The sequence below is a fragment of the Oncorhynchus tshawytscha genome, linkage group LG17 (genome assembly GCF_018296145.1).
Source record: "Oncorhynchus tshawytscha isolate Ot180627B linkage group LG17, Otsh_v2.0, whole genome shotgun sequence".
Lineage (NCBI taxonomy): Eukaryota > Metazoa > Chordata > Actinopteri > Salmoniformes > Salmonidae > Oncorhynchus > Oncorhynchus tshawytscha.
In genome coordinates, this window is record NC_056445.1 from 7307403 (window position 1) to 7329288 (window position 21886).

Sequence of the window (21886 nt, forward strand, 5' to 3'; positions counted from 1 at the left end):
GATATACGTAATCTATACTTTGTAATACAACGCAACCGAAGAGAATGAGCACCCCCTCCTCCCACTCCCTGACAGTCGATTAGACAAACGGCCCTCCAAGTCTCTAACCTCTGGGCGGCTCCCTCCGTCTTTACCACTCTGCGCGTGTGTGTGTGTGTGTGTGTGTGTGTGTGTGTGTGTGTGTGTGTGTGGAGTGCATGCATGTGTCTATATCTCTCTCTCCATTGTTGTGGGCTTTACTGTGACCCTAGTTGCCACTAAACACTGATCTATGGTCTAGGTGTTCAGGTGCATTTTACCTCTATTGGTTCAGGTTATGGTGAAGATGTGCTGAAGGACATGCTGCCACTACAGTAGATCTGTACCTAAAGGCTACTTGTAATTGTAGCAGATAGACAGACAATAACAGGGGTGGAAAGAGTGGTCACTTAGGTCTGGGGCCTTTAAAATCAAATGAATGCTATTCACTGGGGACAAACTAGGGAAGGAGCGCAAAACCAAGACCACTTTTCTGATAAAACCCTAACCCTATGCCTAACCCTATAACTCCACAGGGAGCTTTCATTAGCTATTTTCTAACACTGGAAATGTACTGTCTTCAGGGCACTGACAAAACTGCAATCAATAAAACCCTAAGTACATATGGTGCAACAGATGGGCAGGTTCCAAATACTGTATCCCCGTATACCGGGGTATTTGGAAATAGCCACGGATTAATTTTTCAATACCGTCAAAACAGTTTTTTTTAATACATTTGAATATTTGTAGCTACTTTTTAAGTTAATATCTGCAATCAACTTGTGTTAGGAGATGAAGCAGACTGCGTTCTTCATTTCACCTGTCACTTTACATTATGAAGTTAACTGCAGTTCTCCAGAACAGTTGAGCAAGTCAGGTGTTTGTTTGTAAATAGCACAGCTAGTCAGCCAAGTACTGTAAGTGGATGAATAAATATGAGGACGGGGGTTTCTTTAAGTGTTAGCTTTCTGCCATGTTTGAGAAGTCAAAGTGCTTTGGATGAGTTATCTGTACAGCTGCCACTGCTATCTTGATGTCCTTGCGTTTTTTTCTCCTTTCTGTCCTCGGACACTCAGTCTGCTCCTTCCCCATCTTCTCCGAGCAGAGCAGGCAGGCATGTTGCCCTAGCAACTCCAGACTCCACACAGACACAGCGTGTACACATACTTCTCCAGAGCCAGTTCTGTTCTTCACTCAGACAAGCATGCTTCAAAACATTGTTTGTTTGCACAATGTCTCTCATTCACATTAGCTTGTAAATGTCCTAGCTCACCAAAAATGACATTCGAGCTGGATTGTCTGTCTTGGCAATTAGGTTATTTTTGTTTGTGGTCATTAGTATATTTAGTTAGCAACCTCTATGAAAATGCACTAGTATTTATGGTAATTTTGTTAGCATTCTGCTCATTGGGCTTTTCTTGCCTTTTTATCACCCCCTTGTGTACTAAGATGGTAATGGTGTATCCCATGAGAGAAGGAAGGTATGATGATATAAAAATCTGTATTTCGTCCAACCTGTGCCAAAACCAGGGCTATTTAATCTGATTTGTGACTAGATTTTTAAAAAAACACAACAAATCTGTATTTTCAATTATATTTGATTCATACGACCTGATTTTTCACTAATTCAATCGGTTATTGTGGTATTCTTAAATTTGTGAATTACAGTATATTCCAACCCCTTTCAGATAATTCTATTCAACTGCTAATCCTTGATGTAAGGAACCCCTCACCTATATAGCATAGTTGGTGAGGTAACAAAAAGAGTTGGGGATGTGACAAAAGAGGGATTTCCGCATACAGTACAATAGCCATGAGCCCTTATTTGCATCTGCGTAGTGTGTAGTGTGTGTGTGTGTGTGTCTGCCTGTGTGTGTGCTGTATGGGAGTATTTCTGGCACACAAGTTTTTCTTATTTTGTTGCATGACAACCTGTAATTTAATTTAATTTTTATTTGGATTACATGTCATGGACATATACAAAATAGACCAAATTGGTAAAGTGAAATTTAAAAAATCTAAACCTGAAAACTGGTACGTGCATGTGTATTCACCCCCTTTGCTATGAAGCCCCTAAATAAGATCTGGTGCAACCAATTACCTTCAGAAGTCACATTTTAGTTATAGTCCACCTGTATGCAATCTAAGTGTCACATGATCTGTCACATGATCTTAGTTCATATACACCCGTTCTGAAAGGCCCCAGACTCTAAAACACCACCAAGCAAGGGGCACCACCAAGCAAGCAGCACCATGAAGAGCAAGGAGCTCTCCAAACAGGTCAGGGACAAAGTTGTGGAGAAGTACAGATCAAGGTTGGGTTACAAAAAAAAATATCCGAAACTTTGAACATCGCACGGAGCACTATTAAATCCAGTAATAGTGCGCCAAAACTCACAGACCAGGTAAGGGGGGCATTAATCAGAGAGGCAACAAAGAGACCAAAGATAACCCTGAAGGAGCTGCAAAGCTGCAAAGCTCCACAGCGGAGATTGGAGTATCTGTCCATAGGACCACTTTAAGACATACAATCCACAGAGCTGGGCTTTACGGAAGAGTGGCCAGAAAAAAGCCATTGATTACAGAAAAAAATAAGCAGACACATTTGATGTTTGCCAAAAGGCATGTGGGAGACTCCCCAAACATATGGAAGAAGGTACTCTGGTAAGATTGAGCATTCTGGCCATCAAGGAAAATGCTGTCTCTGGCACAAACCCAACACTTCCCATCACACCAAGAACATCATCCCCACAGTGAAGCATGGTGGTGGAAACATCATGCTGTGGGGATGTGTTTCATTGGTAGGGACCGAGAAATTGGTCAGAATTGAAGGAATGATGGATGCCGCTAAATACAGGTAAATTCTTGAGGGAAACCTGTTTCAGTCTTCCAGAGATTTGAGACTGAGACAGAGGTTCACCTTCCAGCAGGGCAATGACTGCTAAAGAAACACTCAAGTGGTTTAAGGGGTGACTCAAGTGATTTAATGTTTAAATGTCTATCCAACTTGATGGAGCTGGAGCAGTTTTGCCTTGAAGAATGGTCAACAATCCCAGGGGCTAGATGTGCCAAGCTTATAGAGACATACCACAAGAGACTTGCAGCTGTAATTGCTGCAAAAGGTGGCTCTACAAAATATTGACTTTGGGAGGGTGAATAGTTATGCACGTTCAAGTTCTGTTTTTTGTCTTATTTCTTGTTTGTTTCACAATAAAAAATATTTTGAAACTTCAAAGGGGTAGGTATGTTGTGTAAATTAAATGGTACAACCCCCCAAAAATCTATTTTAATTGCAGTTTGTAAGGCAAAATATTGTGAATACTTTCGCACCCCACCTTATTATCTTTGTCACTTCAGCCTGAAGGGATGCAGTGATCAAGGGCAAAACAACCAAATCCATCCTTTTCTTTCTGCAGGTTTAAGCATCTTTGTGAGGAAAAGCAACATTAATGAATGTGCCTGCCATCTGTACATGATGTACATGTAAGTCACACTACTATGCCACGGTAATTACACGTTTACCAGCACTTTCACCATAATTATGCAATATGGGTATCACAAAGACAAACAAACACACCAGAGGATCACACTTCTTTCACATAGACACTATAATGCTACATGTCAACTTTTATGTCAAACTGTTCTCTCTGACACCATTCCATAACACCACATGTCAAACCGTGAGAGATCAATTAAATCAACTGGTCTGGCACAGAGAGATGTGACAGTTGGGAGGAAGGCAATATAGGTGTCTTATTATTGAACTCCCAATGGAGAGGTTCCCCTTTCGACTGTCACTCTAGGCTTCCTCTTCATTTCTGCCTGCCTAAATGACTACAGACCGTGGCACTCACATCCGTAGCCATGAAGTGCTTTGAAAGACTGGTAATGGCTCACATCAACACCATTATCACAGAAACCCTAGACCCACTCCAATTTACATACCGCCCAAACAGATCCACAGATGATGCAATCTCTATTGCACTCCACACTGCCCTTTCCCACCTGGACAAAAGGAAAACCTATGTGAGAAAGCTATTCATTGACTACAGCTCAGCATTCAACACCATAGTACCCTCAAAGCTCATCACTAAGCTAAGGACCCTGGGACTAAACACCTCCCTCTGCAACTGGATCCTGGACTTCCTGACCGACCGCCCCCAGGTGGTGAGGGTAGGTAGCAACACATCTGCCACGCTGATCCTCAACACTGGAGCTCCCCCGGGGTGCGTGCTCAGTCCCCTCCTCTACACCCTGTTCACCCATGACTGCATGGCCAGGCACGACTCCAACACCATCATTAAGTTTTCTGACGACACAACAGTGATCACAGACAATGACGAGACAGCCTATGAGGTCAGAGACCTTGCTGGGTGGTGCCAGAATAACAACCTATCCGTCAACGTAACCAAGACTAAGGAGATAATTGTGGACTACAGGAAAAGGAGCACCGAGCACGTCCCCATTCTCATCGGGGGCTGTAGTGGAGCAGGTTGAGAGCTTCAAATTCCTTGGTATCCACATGAAGAACAAACTAGACTGGTCCAAACACACCAAGACAGCCGTGAAGAGGGCACGACAAAGCCTATTCCCCCTCAGGAGAGATTTGGCATGGGTCCTGAGATACTCAAAAGGTTCTACAGCTGCAACATCGAGAGCATCCTGACCGGTTGCGTCACTGCCTGGTACGGCAATTGCTCGGCCTCCGACAGCAAGGCACTTCAGAGGGTAGTGCGTACGGCCCAGTACATCACTGGGGCAAAGCTGCCTGCCATCCAGGACCTCTACACCAGGCGGTGTCAGAGGAAGGCCCTGAAAATTGTCAAAGACCCCAGCCACCCCAGTCATAGACTGTTCTCTCTACTACCGCATGGCAAGCGGTACCAGAGTGCCAAGTCTAGAACAAAACGGCTTCTAAACAGTTTTTACCCCCAAGCCATAAGACTCCTGAACAGGTAACGAAATGGTTACCCGGACTATATGCATTGTGTGCCCCCCCAACCTCTCTTTTACGCTGCTGCTACTCTCTGTTTATCTTATATGCATAGTCACTTTAACGACCGTAATTTCCGGACTATAAGCCGCTACTTTATTCCCACACTTTGAACCTCACGGTTTATACAATGACGCGGCTAATTTATGGATTTTTCCCGCTTTCGCAAGATTCATGCCGCCGCCAAAAAACTGAGCACCGTCACATAATATTGTGACGTAAATCGAGTGCGCTCAAACTTCCCATCATTCTGATTACGGTAGTAATTTTGTCACCCTCATCATGGCAAAGACACGGAGAAATGCATATGATGCAGCTTTCAAGTTGAAGGCGATCGATCTGGCTGTTGGAAAAGGAAATAGAGCTGCTGCACGGGAGCTTGGCCTTAATGAGTCGATGATAAGACGTTGGAAACAGCAGCGTGAGGAACTGACTCAGTGCAAAAAGACAACAAACCTTTCAGAGGGAAGAAAAGCAGATGGCCCAAAGTATTTGCAGCCACTCGACATCAGTGTAAATCGTGCATTTAAGGTGGCGCTCCGTGTTCAGTGGGAGGCTTGGATGACAAGTGGGGAGAAATCCTTCACTAAAACGGGCCGCATGCGAAAAGCAACTTATGGTCAAGTCTGCCAGTGGGTCCTGACAGCATGGAGCATTGTCAAAAAATCCACTAGCATCAACGGGTTTCGAAAGGCTGGACTGCTGCGTGTTGAAGGGGCAGCACGAGTTCAGCGGGGTATTTGCCTCCGGATGAAAGTGACAAGAGCGACAATGAAAACGATCCAACATCGGATGAAGCAATTCTGAGGCTATTCAACTCCGACACCGAAGGAGATGGCTTCAGTGGTTTCAGTGCACAGGAGGAGGAAGATAGTGACCAATGACTTTCTTGGTAGGCTGCTGTTTACATTTTTGTTACAAGCCGTGTTTCGTTAAAGCCTATTTATTTTTGTTACAAGCCGTGTTTCGTTAAAGCCTATTTATTTTTGTTACAAGCCGTGTTTCGTTAAAGCCTATTTATTTTTGTTACAAGCCGTGTTTCGTTAAAGCCTATTTATTTTTGTTACAAGCCGTGTTTCGTTAAAGCCTATTTATTTTTGTTACAAGCCGTGTTTCGTTAAAGCCTATTTATTTTTGTTACAAGCCGTGTTTCGTTAAAGCCTATTTATTTTTGTTACAAGCCGTGTTTCGTTTATAGGCTGTGTAAAGTTAATTTGTTTCAATGTACCGGTAGGCACCTGCGGCTTATAGACATGTGCGGCTTATTTATGTACAAAATACATATTTTTAATAATTCAGTGGGTGCGGTTTATATTCAGGTGCGCTTAATAGTCCAGCAATTACGGTATACATTCATGTATATACTACCTCAATTGGCCCGACCAACCAGTGCTCCCGCACATTGGCTAACCGGGCTATCTGCATTGTGTCCCACCACCCGCCAACCCCTCTTTTTAAGCTACTGCTACTCTCTGTTCATCAGATATGCATAGTCACTTTAACCATACCTACATGTACATACTACCTCAATAAGCCTGACTAACCGGTGTCTGTATATAGCCTTGCTACTCTTATTTTCAAATGTCTTTTTACTGTTGTTTATTTCTTTACTTACCTACACACACACACATACTTTTTTTTTCTCCGCACTGTTGGTTAGAGCCTGTAAGTCAGCATTTCACTATAAGGTCTACACCTGTTGTATTTGGCGCACATGACAAATAAACTTGACTGATTTGATTTGTATTGGTGGTCTGTAACAAATGTCTTGGTGAAATGTATTTATTGATTTATGAGCTGAAGCACCACTTAAGTTAACTTGTCAGTCAAATGAGCTAAATGACAGACATGTTAAATCAGTCCAAAATGCTCCATATAAACAGTGTACAGAGTCAGTGACTTTATGGGTTAAATTAAGGATTATCTAGTCATTGTCATTGTCATAGGTGAGCCACTGCATAGGATTATAATAATGTGGCATTCTAAATCCTCCATCTCCACATCCTCATCCCTCAACTCGTGAGGCCAGCAGCATACCACCCTGCATCCTACCGCTAACTTGCATCTGAAGCTAAGCAGGGTTGGTCCTGGTCGGTCTTTGGATGGTGGAAGTCCTGATAGGATCAGATGCTGCTGGAAGTGGTGTTGGAGGGCCAGTAGGAGGCACTCTTTCCTCTGGTCTAAAACAATATCCCAATGCCGCAGGGGACGGTGCCCTGTGTAGGTTCCTGTCTTTCGGATGGGACGTTAAACGGGTATTCTGACTCTCTGTGGTCACTAAAGATCCCTTGGCACTTATCATAAGAGCAGGGGTGTTAACCCTGGTGTCCTGGCTAAATCCCCAATCTGGCCCTCATACCATCATATCCACCTAATCATCCCCAGTTTCCAACTGGCTCTCACTCATCCCCCCTCCTCTCACTTCTAACTATTCCCCCTTGTTGTTGCTGTAAATGAGAATGTGTTCTCAGTCAATATACCTGGTAAAATAAGGGATAAATAAAAAAAGTAGATGCTGTGTCATATTATGCAAGATGCAACAACCTCTCTCCTGCCTGTTCAAAATTCCAGCAAAGCAATGATGCATGCCTACCTAAGATACCTTTTCCTGACACACTGCTGCTATCTGAAAACCTGCAGAAGGAGTGTCATTTGTTTCCTTGTATTTAAAATTGAAATGTCAGGGTACTGCCAATATATTTCATGAGATATATTATTCCTCATGTCCTCTGACTACACTGAATTCGGAAAGTATTCAGACCCCTTTACTTTTTCCACATTTTGTTACGTTACAGCCTTATTATAAAATTGATTTAATCGTTTTTTCCCTCAGATATCTACACAGAATACCCCATAATGACAAAACATTGTTAGCGTCGCTGCACAGCTATTTTCAGGTCTCTCCAGAGATGTTCGATCGGGTTCAAATCTGGTTCAAGTCAGAGCTCTGGCTGGGCCACGGACATTCAGAGACTTGTCCTTAATTAAGCATCTCCTGCGTTGTCTTGGCTGTGTGCATAGGGCCGTTGTCCAGTTGGAAGGTGAACCTTCGCCACAATCTGAGGTCCTGAGCACTCTGGAGCAGGTTTTCATCAAGGATAACTCTGTACTTTGCTCCATTCCTCTTTCCCTTGATCCTGACTAGTCTCCCAGTCCTTACCACTGAAAACCATCCCAGCAGCATGATGCTGCTGCCACCACCATGCTTCACGTTAGGGATGGTGTCAGGTTTCTTACAGATGTGACGTTTGGCATTCAGAACAAAGAGTTCAATCTTGGTTTCATAAGACCAGAGAATCTTGTTTCTTGTGGTCTGAGAGTCCATTGGGTGCCTTTTGGCAAACTCCAAGCGGGCTGTCATGTGCCTTTTACTGAGTAGTGGCTTCCGTCTGGCCACTCTAGCATAAAGGCCTGATTGTTGGAGGGCTGCAGAGATGGTTAATCAATTTCAGAATAAGGCCGTAATGTAACAAAAGGGGGAAATGGGAAGGAGTCTGAATACTTTCCAAATGCAGTGTATATAGAGTCCTGCCTGCCTGTATAATTTAGGTATCTATCATGCTGGGGAAGCTAAATAATAGCACTTATTTAATTTGCAAAACTATTTCATTTTTGGGTTGGGTAACATTCAATGCAAACAGATGTGGAAATATTTAATTTTTGACAGAGAACATTACAAAGGATTGTGCTACTAGCAACTGTATGAGCAAAATCATATTGCACTACTTACCATAGGTGCCTTTTTATTATTCTGGCCCCAATAGACTGTCATTAATGCAGTTCTTATGAATTCATTATATCAGCAGCGTGTATTTTACTCTGCAGCCGAGTATGCATTTTGACCTTGGCTATTCCAACAGCACAAAGTGAACATGGTCCCAGCTTCCTTTGTATGCCTCTTCCTGCTTCCCTGCATAGATTTCAATAAAAATAAATACCTCCCACAATAGACTTCCAATTCCAAACCTCTGATATAATAAAGCAAAAAACATGATCAAAAATAACCAAAGACTGCAAGACATGAAATCAAAACCAATTTGTTATTTTTGGTGCTGTGGAAAGGAATGTAATGATATCCACAAAATGCTATTGAACGTGGACAAATATAGCCTTGGTCACGATCACAAACTCATTGACCAGGAAGGATAAGATCTTTTGCATTTGTGCATTCATTGCCATTCCGGAAGAATACCACAGCCTATGATAGGCTGCCTATACCATTCCCATTGCGGGAGAATACCATGGCCCTGGCCTATCACACGCCACATGGAGTTCAGTTGGGTGGATGTGGATTATTTGAGCTGTAGTCAGATCTCAGAGCCCCGACAGCCCCTTTTAGCACTGTAGGCACAAGACTAACAGGAAAGGTCACTTGGCACGCATACATTTCTCTTTCCACCATGTGGCACAGAGATGCCGTGGAGAGGGAGTCCATTTGCCACCAGTTGACCTGCCTTTCTACTGACAGTGAGGAGAGGAGCCTGGCCGAGTTGTAACCCAATGACCCTGCTGCCTGCCACACACACACCCACACACAAAGAGTGCCCCTAGCCTCATGCCGGACATGAGAGAAAAGGCATGGCAGTTTGTGCATAGAATGTCTGCCTATTCAAAGCTTTACCCATGTGAAATCCAGTGGTATTTTAGGTTAAACCACATTACCAGAGGCCTTTCATACCACCTTAAGTATGTCTGAATACACTGCAATCACATTAGGTTTCCTACTTTGAGGATGCATTTAAAGAGTTACAATACAATCATATAGGTTATCTACAGTACTTCAAGCTGCAACAGATTGTGACAGCTTGAAAAGGTGGTGGCTGTATAAAAATAGTTTTAAAAAATGAAATCAACAAAACAATTGGAAAATTTGTCCTAATGAAAACCAATTAATTGTCTTAAAAAGCAGTAAAAAAAAGTCTCAATTTTACATTTAGAAATGACATTAAGGCAGGCCAAAATAAAAACCATATAGAGACACAGCAGGGCAGAGGGCACTAAGGTTTATAGCTCGAGCTTCACCATAAGGGGAATGAATGTTTAGCAAAGGTTGGATCGTATCCAGTGGCCAAGCACGAGGCGTGACAACAAGAATAACAGCGGCCAATACGAGGAGATAATAAGGGTTTGTTCTCAGCCTTACCTTAAAGCTAGACTATAGTGCCATCTATTGAAGACCTCAACTATAAATCACACCATCTATTGAAACGGGATACTACCCACCTATATATTAACGTTATATACAGTATCAATGTATTTATCTTCTGTTTTTTTTTGTGTGGGTAAATTACCACAAAATAAATAAATATATATATATATATAATTGGATCAATTGGATAGGTCTATAACTTGTTGACGTTAACCAATAGGAAAGCATTGCTGGTGACACTCAGACCATTGAATTGTTCACGTTCATCAAATAGATAGCTATTCATATTATCGAATCAATTGTATTTTTTGGCTTGGGGTCAAATCCAGCAGGTTTGCGCGGTGGCAAAATTGATTAAGCATGAGAGCCAAAGACGCCTCCTGCACGAAGCTCTTTTGTCGGGCTATGAGACTTGATATAATACATCATGAAAGACAGTACAGACAGGCGACATGAAAACAGAGCTATGTAATATGACAACGCCATTATATAATGGTCTGAAATCAGTCACATAAACAATTACCTTCTTTGAGCAAGCGTGAGTGGATGAGAAGAATAACAAAACAACAGATTGCCGCTCCGGCTAAAGCCCAGGCAACTCTGAGAAGCTGCATCCTGGCTGGTGAGTGGCGACGACTTAATTCAAACACCCCAGGAGATAAGTCAGAAGTCTTCAGAGACACACACAGCCTTCTATTCTGCTCCCATCCAGTGCAATGCTTCTCACCCCCCACCCCCACCCCAAAAAAATAAAAAATAAGAAAAAATAGGCTGTTTTGTGAAAAACACAAAATATATCCCCCTTTAGTTCGCTTCGGAAATAGCTGGGACGAATACAAATACTAGTCAGTCGGTCAGGTGAAGGGGAAACATAGATGATCCCGCCCGTGGAAAAGGACTCAGTGCTGGGTCAAAATTTAAGTGTGGGGTGCCTCCGTATGAAGCGGGGCTGTTAAACCCCCATCGTTTGAAGTGCTGGCATTCCCACTACCACTTCACCCCCTCGTCCGTGACTCGGTCACGGCAGGCTCACAAGCAGCTTTCTCTTCGCTCCCTCTCTCGGACTGCTGCGCGGGGATACGGTAATTCGGTGCGCTGATCACCACTCTCCTCCAGTAAATGTTCCACACAACTCCGGCGCAGGAATAGACTCAGAAGCTGGCAGCACCACCATATCGCTATGCAGTAGAGCTATATTTCCGTTTAGTTTCAGTCAGATAGCACAGGGATAGCTCACAATCTGTGGATACCTCTCGTCTTAGTTGATCTACATGTAGATCATGAAAGATGCTCGCATCTCTTTAGATTTGGAGGCGATTACCTCCCGAGCTTTATCAGATAAAAACAAACAAACGCGCAATAGACCGTCTTCCGTTAAGTTTCTTGATCTACTTCGGGATTTCGATACATTTGTCAGTTAGTGATGATGATGACAAAGTGTATTTTGGCCTCACCATCCCTGATCTCAGTACCGGTTCTTCGGGCTTTCCGGTTCTCTTCGCCAGGCAACCGCATATAAAGTCGACAGACGCGACTTTCTCTCTCCCTGCTCTGTGCTCTCCCGGTGAGTGACGTCACAACAACTCCCCCCACAATATGTTTCCTCGGGCGAATTCACAGAGCCAGTGTGAGGAGAGGAGGAGGAGAGGCGTGGAGGGGATTGAGGAGGAACGGGGCTGGTTGGCAGATGAAAAACTGCATTCCTCGTTAACTACCTAATTACAGTGTCCCTATTCTGCGTTTGGAGAACTTTGGTTGTATTACCTCAGGGCATATCCAATTGAATTTCAATGCATTTTTAAAAATATATTTTTCTATTTCAAATGTAGCCTACAGGCAAGATGCCTAGCACCCAGCTTGTGCCTTTAGTAGACTATAGACATATTTCAAAGACAGATTTGCACAAATTCTTTCAAACCAAAGTATTTTTAAATACAAGAATATGGGCATATAGGCCAATCACATGCAATATCTCCTGCGAACCAGTGTCCAGCCCATTTCCAAAGCCCTTGACGGGTCTGTGCCAATTCTCATATCCTATATTTATTTAACTAGGCAAGCCAGTTAAGAACAAATATTTATTTACAATGATGTCCTACTGGGGAACAGTGAGTTAACTGCCTTGTTCAGGTGCTGAACGACAGATTTTTATCTTGTCAGCTCTGGATTTGATCCAGCATACATACTGGCCCAACGCTCTAACCACTAGGCTACTTGCCGCCCCAAAATCTATAGACAGTATAAACAAGTGAATCCACTGATATACTGTACGTACTGTAGGGGGTTGAACTTCATCCAAACAAACCTCCGTTGCAGTGTCAATAACTTGGCTCCTGCAGCTATTTCACTGCTAATTAATGGTGTGGGTGGGGGGTAAAGGAGGTATTAACAACAAGGGCATCCATGTTTGATGCTGCCTTTGTAAAGAGAAAGAGAGAGAGAGAGAGAGAGAGAGAGAGAGAGAGAGAGGGGAGAGAGAGCAAGAGCTCCCTCCTCCCAGCCTCTTCCATTCTCAGGCTGTAATCTATCAGTCAGTGGGACAGCAATTAACGGAGACCTGTCCACAACTTGTCTGCAAAGGGGGTGGGGTGTGTGTGGAGGGCTGGGGGCAACATGGCTTACATTAAATATGGTGAACCCTGTCATTACCGGTCACTAAAACGCTTCAGCTTTGTTATTTATAAGACAAGGGCAGAAATGGCAACAAGCTTGCACAGTCTCACAGCAGAATTGGGTGTTCATCCACGTTCTCCAAACTTCAAATTTTGAAGTTGCTCCAAAGGTCAAATTTCGAAGAGCTTTTGTTGCTACTGCTGCTCTGTATCACTCCATTTCTCCAAACGTCAAACGTCAAACTTCGAAGTTAAGGGTTAAGCTTAGGCACACATTCCAAATGATTAAGGAAAGGGTTAAGGTTTGGGATAGGGTTAAAACCAAAATATATATTTTTTAAACAGTTCTGATCCAGAGTCATGTGATTACACCCATGCAGCAAAACCCAAGCCTACTTGATGGTAATAGCGCTCACTGTTATGCCTAGTGGCCAGTTGTGAAGGCATTTTCTGACGTCCTCAGGACATGGATAGACATCCAATTTTGACATCAATCATAAATGACCTGGCTGAGAAATAGCCCTTAACCACAGACTATAGGTTCAGATTACCCTATAACCCCCAAGCATAATCCTATTAAGGGAATGATAATTAACTGACCCTGCATAAGTGCTTGGGGGCAACAAGTCAAACATCCATGAGCTGAACAGTATCCTCAAGCACACATAATATAGGCCTTCTAATAAGTCCAGAGAGCCTTATTAGACTGTTCTAGAATACATCTAAGCTAAAAGTCCAGGTGTCTCAAGCAAAGGCACGAGTAGGAGTGCAGCTACAAAGACGTGTTACGCTGTCCAGTCTTGTGCAGAAACAGGAGTTAGAGTCCTACAGAAAGAGTAGGAGAGTGTTATACTGTCTGTAGCCTGCGTCCTTGTTCAACTTGCCTACCCTCCTTTTTTTCTCTCCTCTCTGTGTCTCCCTGCCCGGAGCTGAGGAAAGCATTACTTGCTTTGTCCTCTGTTCTGTTCACATCGTCGGTTCGGTGCCATACCATGGCCCATCCCAATAAAGGCCATATAACTAACAGCAGCAAAAGAAAAATGTATTCACTGTATTCCCCATTATCTTCTACGTGGACAATATGCTTGAAAGATGACATGATCAGAAGTTAATTAGCTCTTATTGTCCAATTCTGCTTTTGTCTCAATGCTTGTTAGAAGTCCACCGCAAGAGAATCGCTCTACGGAATTCAGAGAAGCAGTTTGATTAATTGATACAGAAATAGGAGTTGAACCATTATTTTCTAGTGAATAATTTTGAAAAATGTTTTACTTTAACAACTAAGAATCGTATTATCCTCCATTGTTAGGGCAGTGGATGAATCAAATGCATTATTATTGCCCGAGCCTGTATTATTTAAATATTTAAAAAATATATATATGGGCTACAGAAGCCATATGGCATGAAGTATTACAAGCCTTAGAAATATCCAAAGAATGAAACATAAAAATTAAAAAATTAAAAAGGTTATTATGAGAACAAAGAAGATAGGCATGGATACTGACAAATACAATTTGATTTGATTTGATTTGATTTGATTTGATTTGATTTGATACTGTGGGAACATGTAGGTTTGAGCAAGTATGATGTCATTAATGTTTGTTGAAATATACAATATGTATGTACATCTGAGTTGGTGTTTTTTTTTGTATTTTTTCTTTCTGTTGAAGGTAGGCATTAAGTCTCAGCCAATGTCATGTCTAATTTAGTGGGTCCATGTCTGTGAAATGTTAAGTTCTCTGTTGTGTTTTGTCTATGTCTATTGTCTAAAAACCAAAATAAAATCGTCCACATTTTTTGGGGGACAGAATTTGTGTTGCCCAAAATGAAAAACAGTGAAAAGCAGTCTACTGCTTGGCCTGTTGAGGTTTCTTTGAAGAACTCCAGTGAAACACTAACACTTGTCTTAATAAACCATTTCAAAGGACTCTTCAATAGCTCCCTTGAATCAATGTGTCGTTATAATATATGCAGTACTCCAAGGCTCTCCAAGGATGTTCCTTTTGACGGAAGAAATTCATATTTTCTAACACACAACAGAAAAATATATTTCAATCCAATATGTGCACCCATCTGACAGGAGCAAAACGTTTATCTTCATCGTATTCCCCATTATCTTCTACGTTTGAAAGATGGCTTGATCCGAAGTGAATAAGAGCATATTGTACAATTCTGCTTTCGTCTGAATTCAGAGAAGCAGTCAAAAAAGAGTTGAACCATTTTGATAAAACTTTTACTTCAAAAATGGAAATCAAGCGATCCTCCAAATCAAATCAATTGTTATGATCGCATACACATATGTTATTGTAGGTGTATTCATCTTTAAAACAGTGGATGAATCAAATGCATTATTATTGAAATGTTGAAAAAATGTGGGCTACAGATAGAAATAAAATACTATAAAACAATTTGAAGCCATACGGCATAAAAACCTTAGAAATATCCAGATGATTAACAATGAGATTGTTTTATTATGAGAACAAACAAGATGGGTATGGATTCTGTGAGAACATGTACAGTTGAAGTCGGAAGTTTACAAACACCTTAGCCAAATCCATTAAAACTCAGTTTTTCACAATTCCTGACATTTAATCCTAGTAAAAATGTCCTGTCTTAGGTCAGTTAGGATCACCACTTTATTTTAAGTATGTGAAATATCAGACTAATAGTGGAGATAATTATTGATTTCAGGTTTTATTTCTTTCATCACATTCCCAGTGGGTCAGAAGGTTACATACACTCAATTAGTTTTTGGTATCATTGCCTTTAATTGTTTAACTTGGGTCAAATGTTTTGGGTAGCCTTCCACAAGCTTCCCCATTCCTCCTGACAGTGCTGGTTTAACGGAGTCAGGTTTGTAGGCCTCCTTCCTCGCAAATGCTTTTTCAGTTCTGCCCACACATTTTTTATAGGATTACGGTCAGGGCTTTGTGATGGCCACTCCAATATCTTGACTTTGTTGTCCATAAGCCATTTTGCCACAAATTTGGAAGTATGCTTGGGGCCATTGTCCGCTTGGAAGACCCATTTGCGACCAAGCTTTAACTTCCTGACTAATGTCTTGAGATGTTGCTTCAATATAGTGTGCACCAGTCCCTCCTGCAGCAAAGCACCCCCACAACATGATGCTGCCACCACCGTGCTTCACTGTTGGGATGGTGTTAACAGTTCTATTTTTGTTTCATCATTTTTGTTTCACCCACTGTATATTATAGAACTAAAAGGGTCCTACATTTCAAAATAAAAAATTATCCATAGTATGACCGTCTTAAAACAATTCCATATGTCAGCTTAGACCCCCCCCACACACACACATCCCCAATCACATAGACACCCAAAAGTAGCCTACAGTATACACTTGCTCAAGTCTCAGAATACATACAGCTAAGTGCAGCATAGCCTGCAGTCCAAGATTCTTAATATAATCATATCAGCAGCAGAGCTCAAGCAAGACAGCTCCCTAATTAGACCTGAGAAAAACCAATAGATTCACTGAGAAGTTAATTTTACCTGCAACCACCAACCCTTCTCTCTCTCTCTCTCTCTTGCATCCCCCTCCCCCTCTCTCTCCCCCTCTATTTCTCTCTTCGTCAGTATAAGCCACACAGTTCTCACCTGCTCTGATCCCATTCGTCAGCAGCTTAAGTGGCATATGTTGGTGTGTTATGAGGCTGATTATGTTTGTTTTCTCTTGAATATTCATCAGTTTCTCAAAGTTTTACAGCCAGGAAGACACCTCATTAACTACAAACCTGATTGCACAGGGTTGAAAAAAACACACTTATTTACAACAATTTGCTGTGAATTAAATATGTGCTGCTTCAATGGTATTTTAAAGATTTCCATCCTGAACGGTATTGTTATAATAATTAATTTTCTACAGAAACTGAACATCAAGTGAAACAAATAAAAATATTATTCTTAAAATTATTATCCATAAATCCGCCATGTTTTCTATGGCATAGACTGACCAGATGAATCCAGTTAAACACTATGATCCCTTATTGATGTCACTTGTTAAATCCACTTCAATCAGTGTAAATGAAGCAGAGGAGACAGGTTAAAGAAGGATGTTTAAACCTTGAGACAATTGAGACATTGATTGTGTATGTGTGCCATTCAGAGAGTGAATGGACAAGACAAAAGATTTAAGTACCTTTGAACGGTGTATGGTGGTAGGTGCCAGGGGCACCAGTTTGTGTCAAGAACTGCAACGCTGCTGGGGTTTTCTCACTCAAACGTTTACAGCATGTATCAAGAATGGTCCACCACCCAAAGAACATCCAAACAATTTGGCACATCTGTGGGAAGCATTGGAGTCAACATGGGCCAGCATTCAAATCAAATCATTTTGTATTTGTCACATGCGCCGAATAATACCCGTGGAACGCTTTCGACACCTGGTAGAGTCCATGCCCCAAAGAATTTAGGCTGTTCTGAGGCCAAAAAAACCAACAAAACTCAATATTAAAAAACTCAATATTAGGAAGGTGTTCTTAACTTTTTGTATTGCATATATCTTGTGCCAAGCAACACGAAAGGAGCATCAACTAAAAGCCTGTTATAAAATAGATGGAATTCAATGTTGCCCGAACATCAAAGGTAAACAGAAGCTTGTGTTGTCATAGCCACACAGGAAATACAATAACCGAAACCTGGACCTGAGGAACAACTATAGCACTGCAGATACAAACAGGTTTTGATCTCCCTTCCAAGAATTATTACAGGCAGTTTTACAAATATCCTTCTTTTTTTATAGTAGAATGGGAAAGAACATCTTTTAAATATTTTGATCTTTGCAAATAGCCTATATTCCCAAGAATGGGTAACATTGTTCCATACCAATCCCTTTCATATCTAAAACAGGGGTTGAAGGCAAACCTTGGGCAGTCAGCCTATAGGCTAGTGTAGGACATGTACTGTATGTTTATAATGAAAATAATTCCTTTTATCTTTTTATAGATTCTCTGTGATATTCTTTAATAATCTTCCAAGTTTGGGGAAAACTTAATTCATGATTCAATATGTTGCATAAATATTCCAATGTTTTCCCTAATTGGTATGATACATCTAGTACATGTATATTTACACTGGACAAAAATATGAATGCAACAATTACAAAAAAAAATTCTGAGTTACAGTTCATGTGAGAAATCAGTCAATTGAAATATATAAATTAGGCCCTAATCTACCGATTTCACATGAATGGGAATACAGATATGCATCTGTTTGTCACAGAATGAATAGTCCGGGTGGCCATTCGAGTAGCTGTTCAGGAGTCTTATGGCTTAAGCTGTTGAGAAGCCTTTTGGTCCAAGACTTGGCGCTCCGGTACCGCTTGCCATGCGGTAGCAGAGAGAACAGTCTGTGACCTGGGTGGATGGAGTCTTTGACAATTTTTAGGGCCTTCCTCTCACACCGCCTGGTATCAAGGTCCTGGATGGCAGGCAGCTTAGCCCCAATGATGTGCTGGGCCATTCGCACTACCTTCTGAAGTGCCTTCGGTCGGATGCTGAGTATTTGCCGTACCAGGCAGTGATTCAACCAGTCAGGATGCTCTCGATGTTGCAGCTGTAGAACCTTATTGAGCATCTGAAGGCGCATACCAAATATTTGTAGTTTCCTGAGGGGGAATAGGTTTTGTCGCGCCCTCATCATGACTGTCTTGGTGTGTTCGGACCATTCTAGTTTGTTGGTGATGTTGACACCAAGGAACTTGAAGCTCTCAACCTGCTGCACTACAGCCTGTTGATGAGAATGAGGGCGTGCTCGGTGCTCTGGCACCACCTGGCAAGGTCTCTGACCTCCTCCCCATAGGCTGTGAGCCATTACCAGCCTTTCAAAACACTCCATGGCTACGGACGTGAGTTCTACAGGTCAGTAGTCATTAAGGCAGGTTACCTTAGTGTTCTTGGGCACAGGGATTATGATGTTCTGCTTGAAACATGTTGGTATTACAGACTCAATCGAGGACACGTTGAAAATGTCAGTGAAGACATCTGCCAGTTGGTCAGCACATGCCCGGAGCACCCGTCCTGGTAATCTGTCTGTCCCAGCAACCTTGTGAATGTTGACAGCAACCTTGTGAATGTTGACCTGTTTAAATGTCTTACTCACATCGGCTACGGAGAGCGTGATCACACAGTCACACAGAACAGCTGATTCTCTCATGCGTGCCTCAGTGTTGCTTGCCTCAAAGCGAGCATGGAAGTAATTTAGCTCATCTGGTAGGCTCGTGTCACTTGTCAGCTCGTGGCTGTGCTTCCCTTTGTAGTCTGTAATAGTTTGCAAGCCCTGCCAAATCCAACGCACGTCAGAGCCAATGTAGTACGATTCAATCTTAGTCCTGTATTGGCGCTTTGCCTGTTTGATGGTTCATCTGAGGGCATAGCAGGATTTCATATAAGCTCCTTGAAGGCAGCAGCTCTACCCTTTAGCTCAGTGTGAATGTTACCTGTAATCCGTGACTTCTGGTTGGGGTATGTACGTACAGTCACTGTGGGGACAACATCATCGATGCACTTATATTGATGAAGCCGGTGACTGAGGTGGTGTACTCCTCAATGCCATTGGAGGAATCCCGGAACATACTCCAGCCTGTGCTAGCAAAACAGTCCTGTAGTTTAGCATCTGAGTCATCCGACCAGTTTTCTATTGACCGAATCACTGGTGCTTCCTGCTTTAGTTTTTGCTTGTAAGCAGGAATCAGGAGGATAGCCCGGGTGGCTGGTCTCAGACAAACCTGCAGGTGAAGTAGCCGGAGGTCGGTGGAGGTCCTGGGCTGGCATGGTTACATGTGGTCAGCGGTTTTGAGGCCTGTTGGGCGTACTGCCAAATTCTCTAAAACGACGTCAGAGGCGCCTTATGGTAGAGGAATGAACATGCAAATCTCAGCATTCCAAATGCACGCTCCCTTAAAACTTGAGACATCTGTGGCATTGTGTTGTATGACAACACTGCACATTTTAGAGTATTGTTCCTAGCACAAGGTTTACCTGTGTAATGATTATGCTGTTTAATAATTTTCTTGATATGCCACACCTGTCAGGTGGATGGATTATTTGAACAAAGGAGCACTGCTTACTAACAGGGATGTAAACATGTGGACAATTTCTGGGATCTTTTATCTCAGCTCATGAAACATGGGACCAACACTTTACATGCGTTTATATGTTGGTTCAGTGAGTCTATGTTTGCTCACGTGTTTGTTCCTAAACTTACATGCTCTTTACAATTTACATCACAGCATTGCAAATTTCTGTAAATAATCTATGTTGTTTATACATAAATACAGCATATGAGCTGCGTATAAACCAGTCATACGCCCATGATTTTTTTTTGTATCAATAAAAGTTCATAAACCTGAACCCTATTTATAATGTAGATACGTCAGCCAATGAAAGATCAAAGTGTAATTTGGTCACACCCTTCTCTGACCTGAAAACAAAGGCTGTTATAATTCCAAAATGTGTTGGTTTTTAACACCTCTGTGTTTTGTTCTCCCAGAGTGTCTGAATAACTATGGCACGTCCACAATGCTAAAGTCTAACCTTGGACAGGTACAGATTCTGTCCCCCAATACCGAAGGAGCAGGAATGGTTAGTAGAATATAGACTATTCATTTCAAAACCACTGAAGCACAGGATGAGAAAATAGGGAAAATCTATACAATCCCCGGTAACGAACAAACCCCCCCGATAGGTTGCAGGACAACTGACGGGGGGAAGAGAGGAGGAGAGAAAGGGTTGAGAGGAAACAGGTGAGCACAGCGGGTGTGTTACGGAAGAGAGGAGGAGAGGAGGAGAGGAGAGAGAGAAAGGGTTGAGAGGAAACAGGTGAGCACAGCGGGTGTGTTACGGAAGAGAGGAGGAGAGGAGGAGAGGAGAGAGAGAAAGGGTTGAGAGGAAACAGGTGAGCACAGCGGGTGTGTTACAGAAGAGAGGAGGAGAGGAGGAGAGGAGGAGAGGAGAGAGAGAAAGGGTTGAGTGGAAACAGGTGAGCACAGCAGGTGTGTTACGGAAGAGAGGAGGAGAGGAGGAGAGGAGAGAGAGAAAGGGTTGAGTGGAAACAGGTGAGCACAGCGGGTGTGTTACGGAAGAGAGGAGGAGAGGAGGAGAGGAGAGAGAGAAAGGGTTGAGAGGAAACAGGTGAGCACAGCAGGTGTGTTACAGAAGAGAGGAGGAGAGGAGGAGAGGAGGAGAGGAGGAGAGGAGGAGAGGAGAGAGAGAAAGGGTTGAGTGGAAACAGGTGAGCACAGCAGGTGTGTTACAGAAGAGAGGAGGAGAGGAGGAGAGGAGGAGAGGAGGAGAGGAGGAGAGGAGGAGAGAGAGGAGGAGGAGGAGAGGAGAGAGAGAAAGGGTTGAGTGGAAACAGGTGAGCACAGCAGGTGTGTTACAGAAGAGAGGAGGAGAGGAGGAGAGGAGGAGAGGAGAGAGAGAAAGGGTTGAGTGGAAACAGGTGAGCACAGCAGGTGTGTTACAGAAGAGAGGAGGAGAGGAGGAGAGGAGGAGAGGAGAGAGAGAAAGGGTTGAGAGGAAACAGGTGAGCACAGCGGGTGTGTTACAGAAGAGAGGAGGAGAGGAGGAGAGGAGAGAGAGAAATGGTTGAGTGGAAACAGGTGAGCACAGCAGGTGTGTTACGGAAGAGAGGAGGAGAGGAGGAGAGGAGAGAGAGAAAGGGTTGAGTGGAAACAGGTGAGCACAGCGGGTGTGTTACAGAAGAGAGGAGGAAAGGAGGAGAGGAGGAGAGGAGAGAGAGAAATGGTTGAGAGGAAACAGGTGAGCACAGCGGGTGTGTTACAGAAGAGAGGAGGAGAGAGAGAGAGAGAGTATGTCAGTATGCAAATCAGATGACGTCGAGGGAAGAACGAGAGAAGGAGTGAGTGGAGGTACTGATGTTGGCGATGTCACGTCTACCCTCGTCTACCACTCGTCTTTCCACTGATACAAATGTATTAGCTCTACGTGAGTTCGGATGGACCACCTCGGGAAAGACGAGCGTCAAGACGAGTGTACGCCCGGCAACAGTGTAAAACGCAGTGTCAAGATACTTTATAATAAGGCAGCCTTTGAGAACCCCAAAAATCCCTTGTTTATATACAGTACCAATAAACAA

General features: G+C 42.8%; 1 protein-coding gene across 2 annotated transcripts in view; it reads right to left on the minus strand.

The window, feature by feature from the left end:
• Window positions 1-21886, minus strand: part of LOC112216771 (chemokine-like protein TAFA-5) — a 177346-nt gene that overhangs the window by 112568 nt on the left and 42892 nt on the right. The window contains exon 1 of one of the 2 annotated variants that reach the window (XM_024376832.2): window positions 10684-11687. The exons of the other annotated variant lie outside the window; for it this stretch is intronic. Within the exon in view, the coding sequence (XP_024232600.1) occupies window positions 10684-10774 (91 nt within the window). The 5' untranslated portion in view covers window positions 10775-11687. Of the gene's footprint in view, window positions 1-10683; window positions 11688-21886 lie in introns of those variants that run through there. 2 annotated transcript variants of the gene reach the window in all.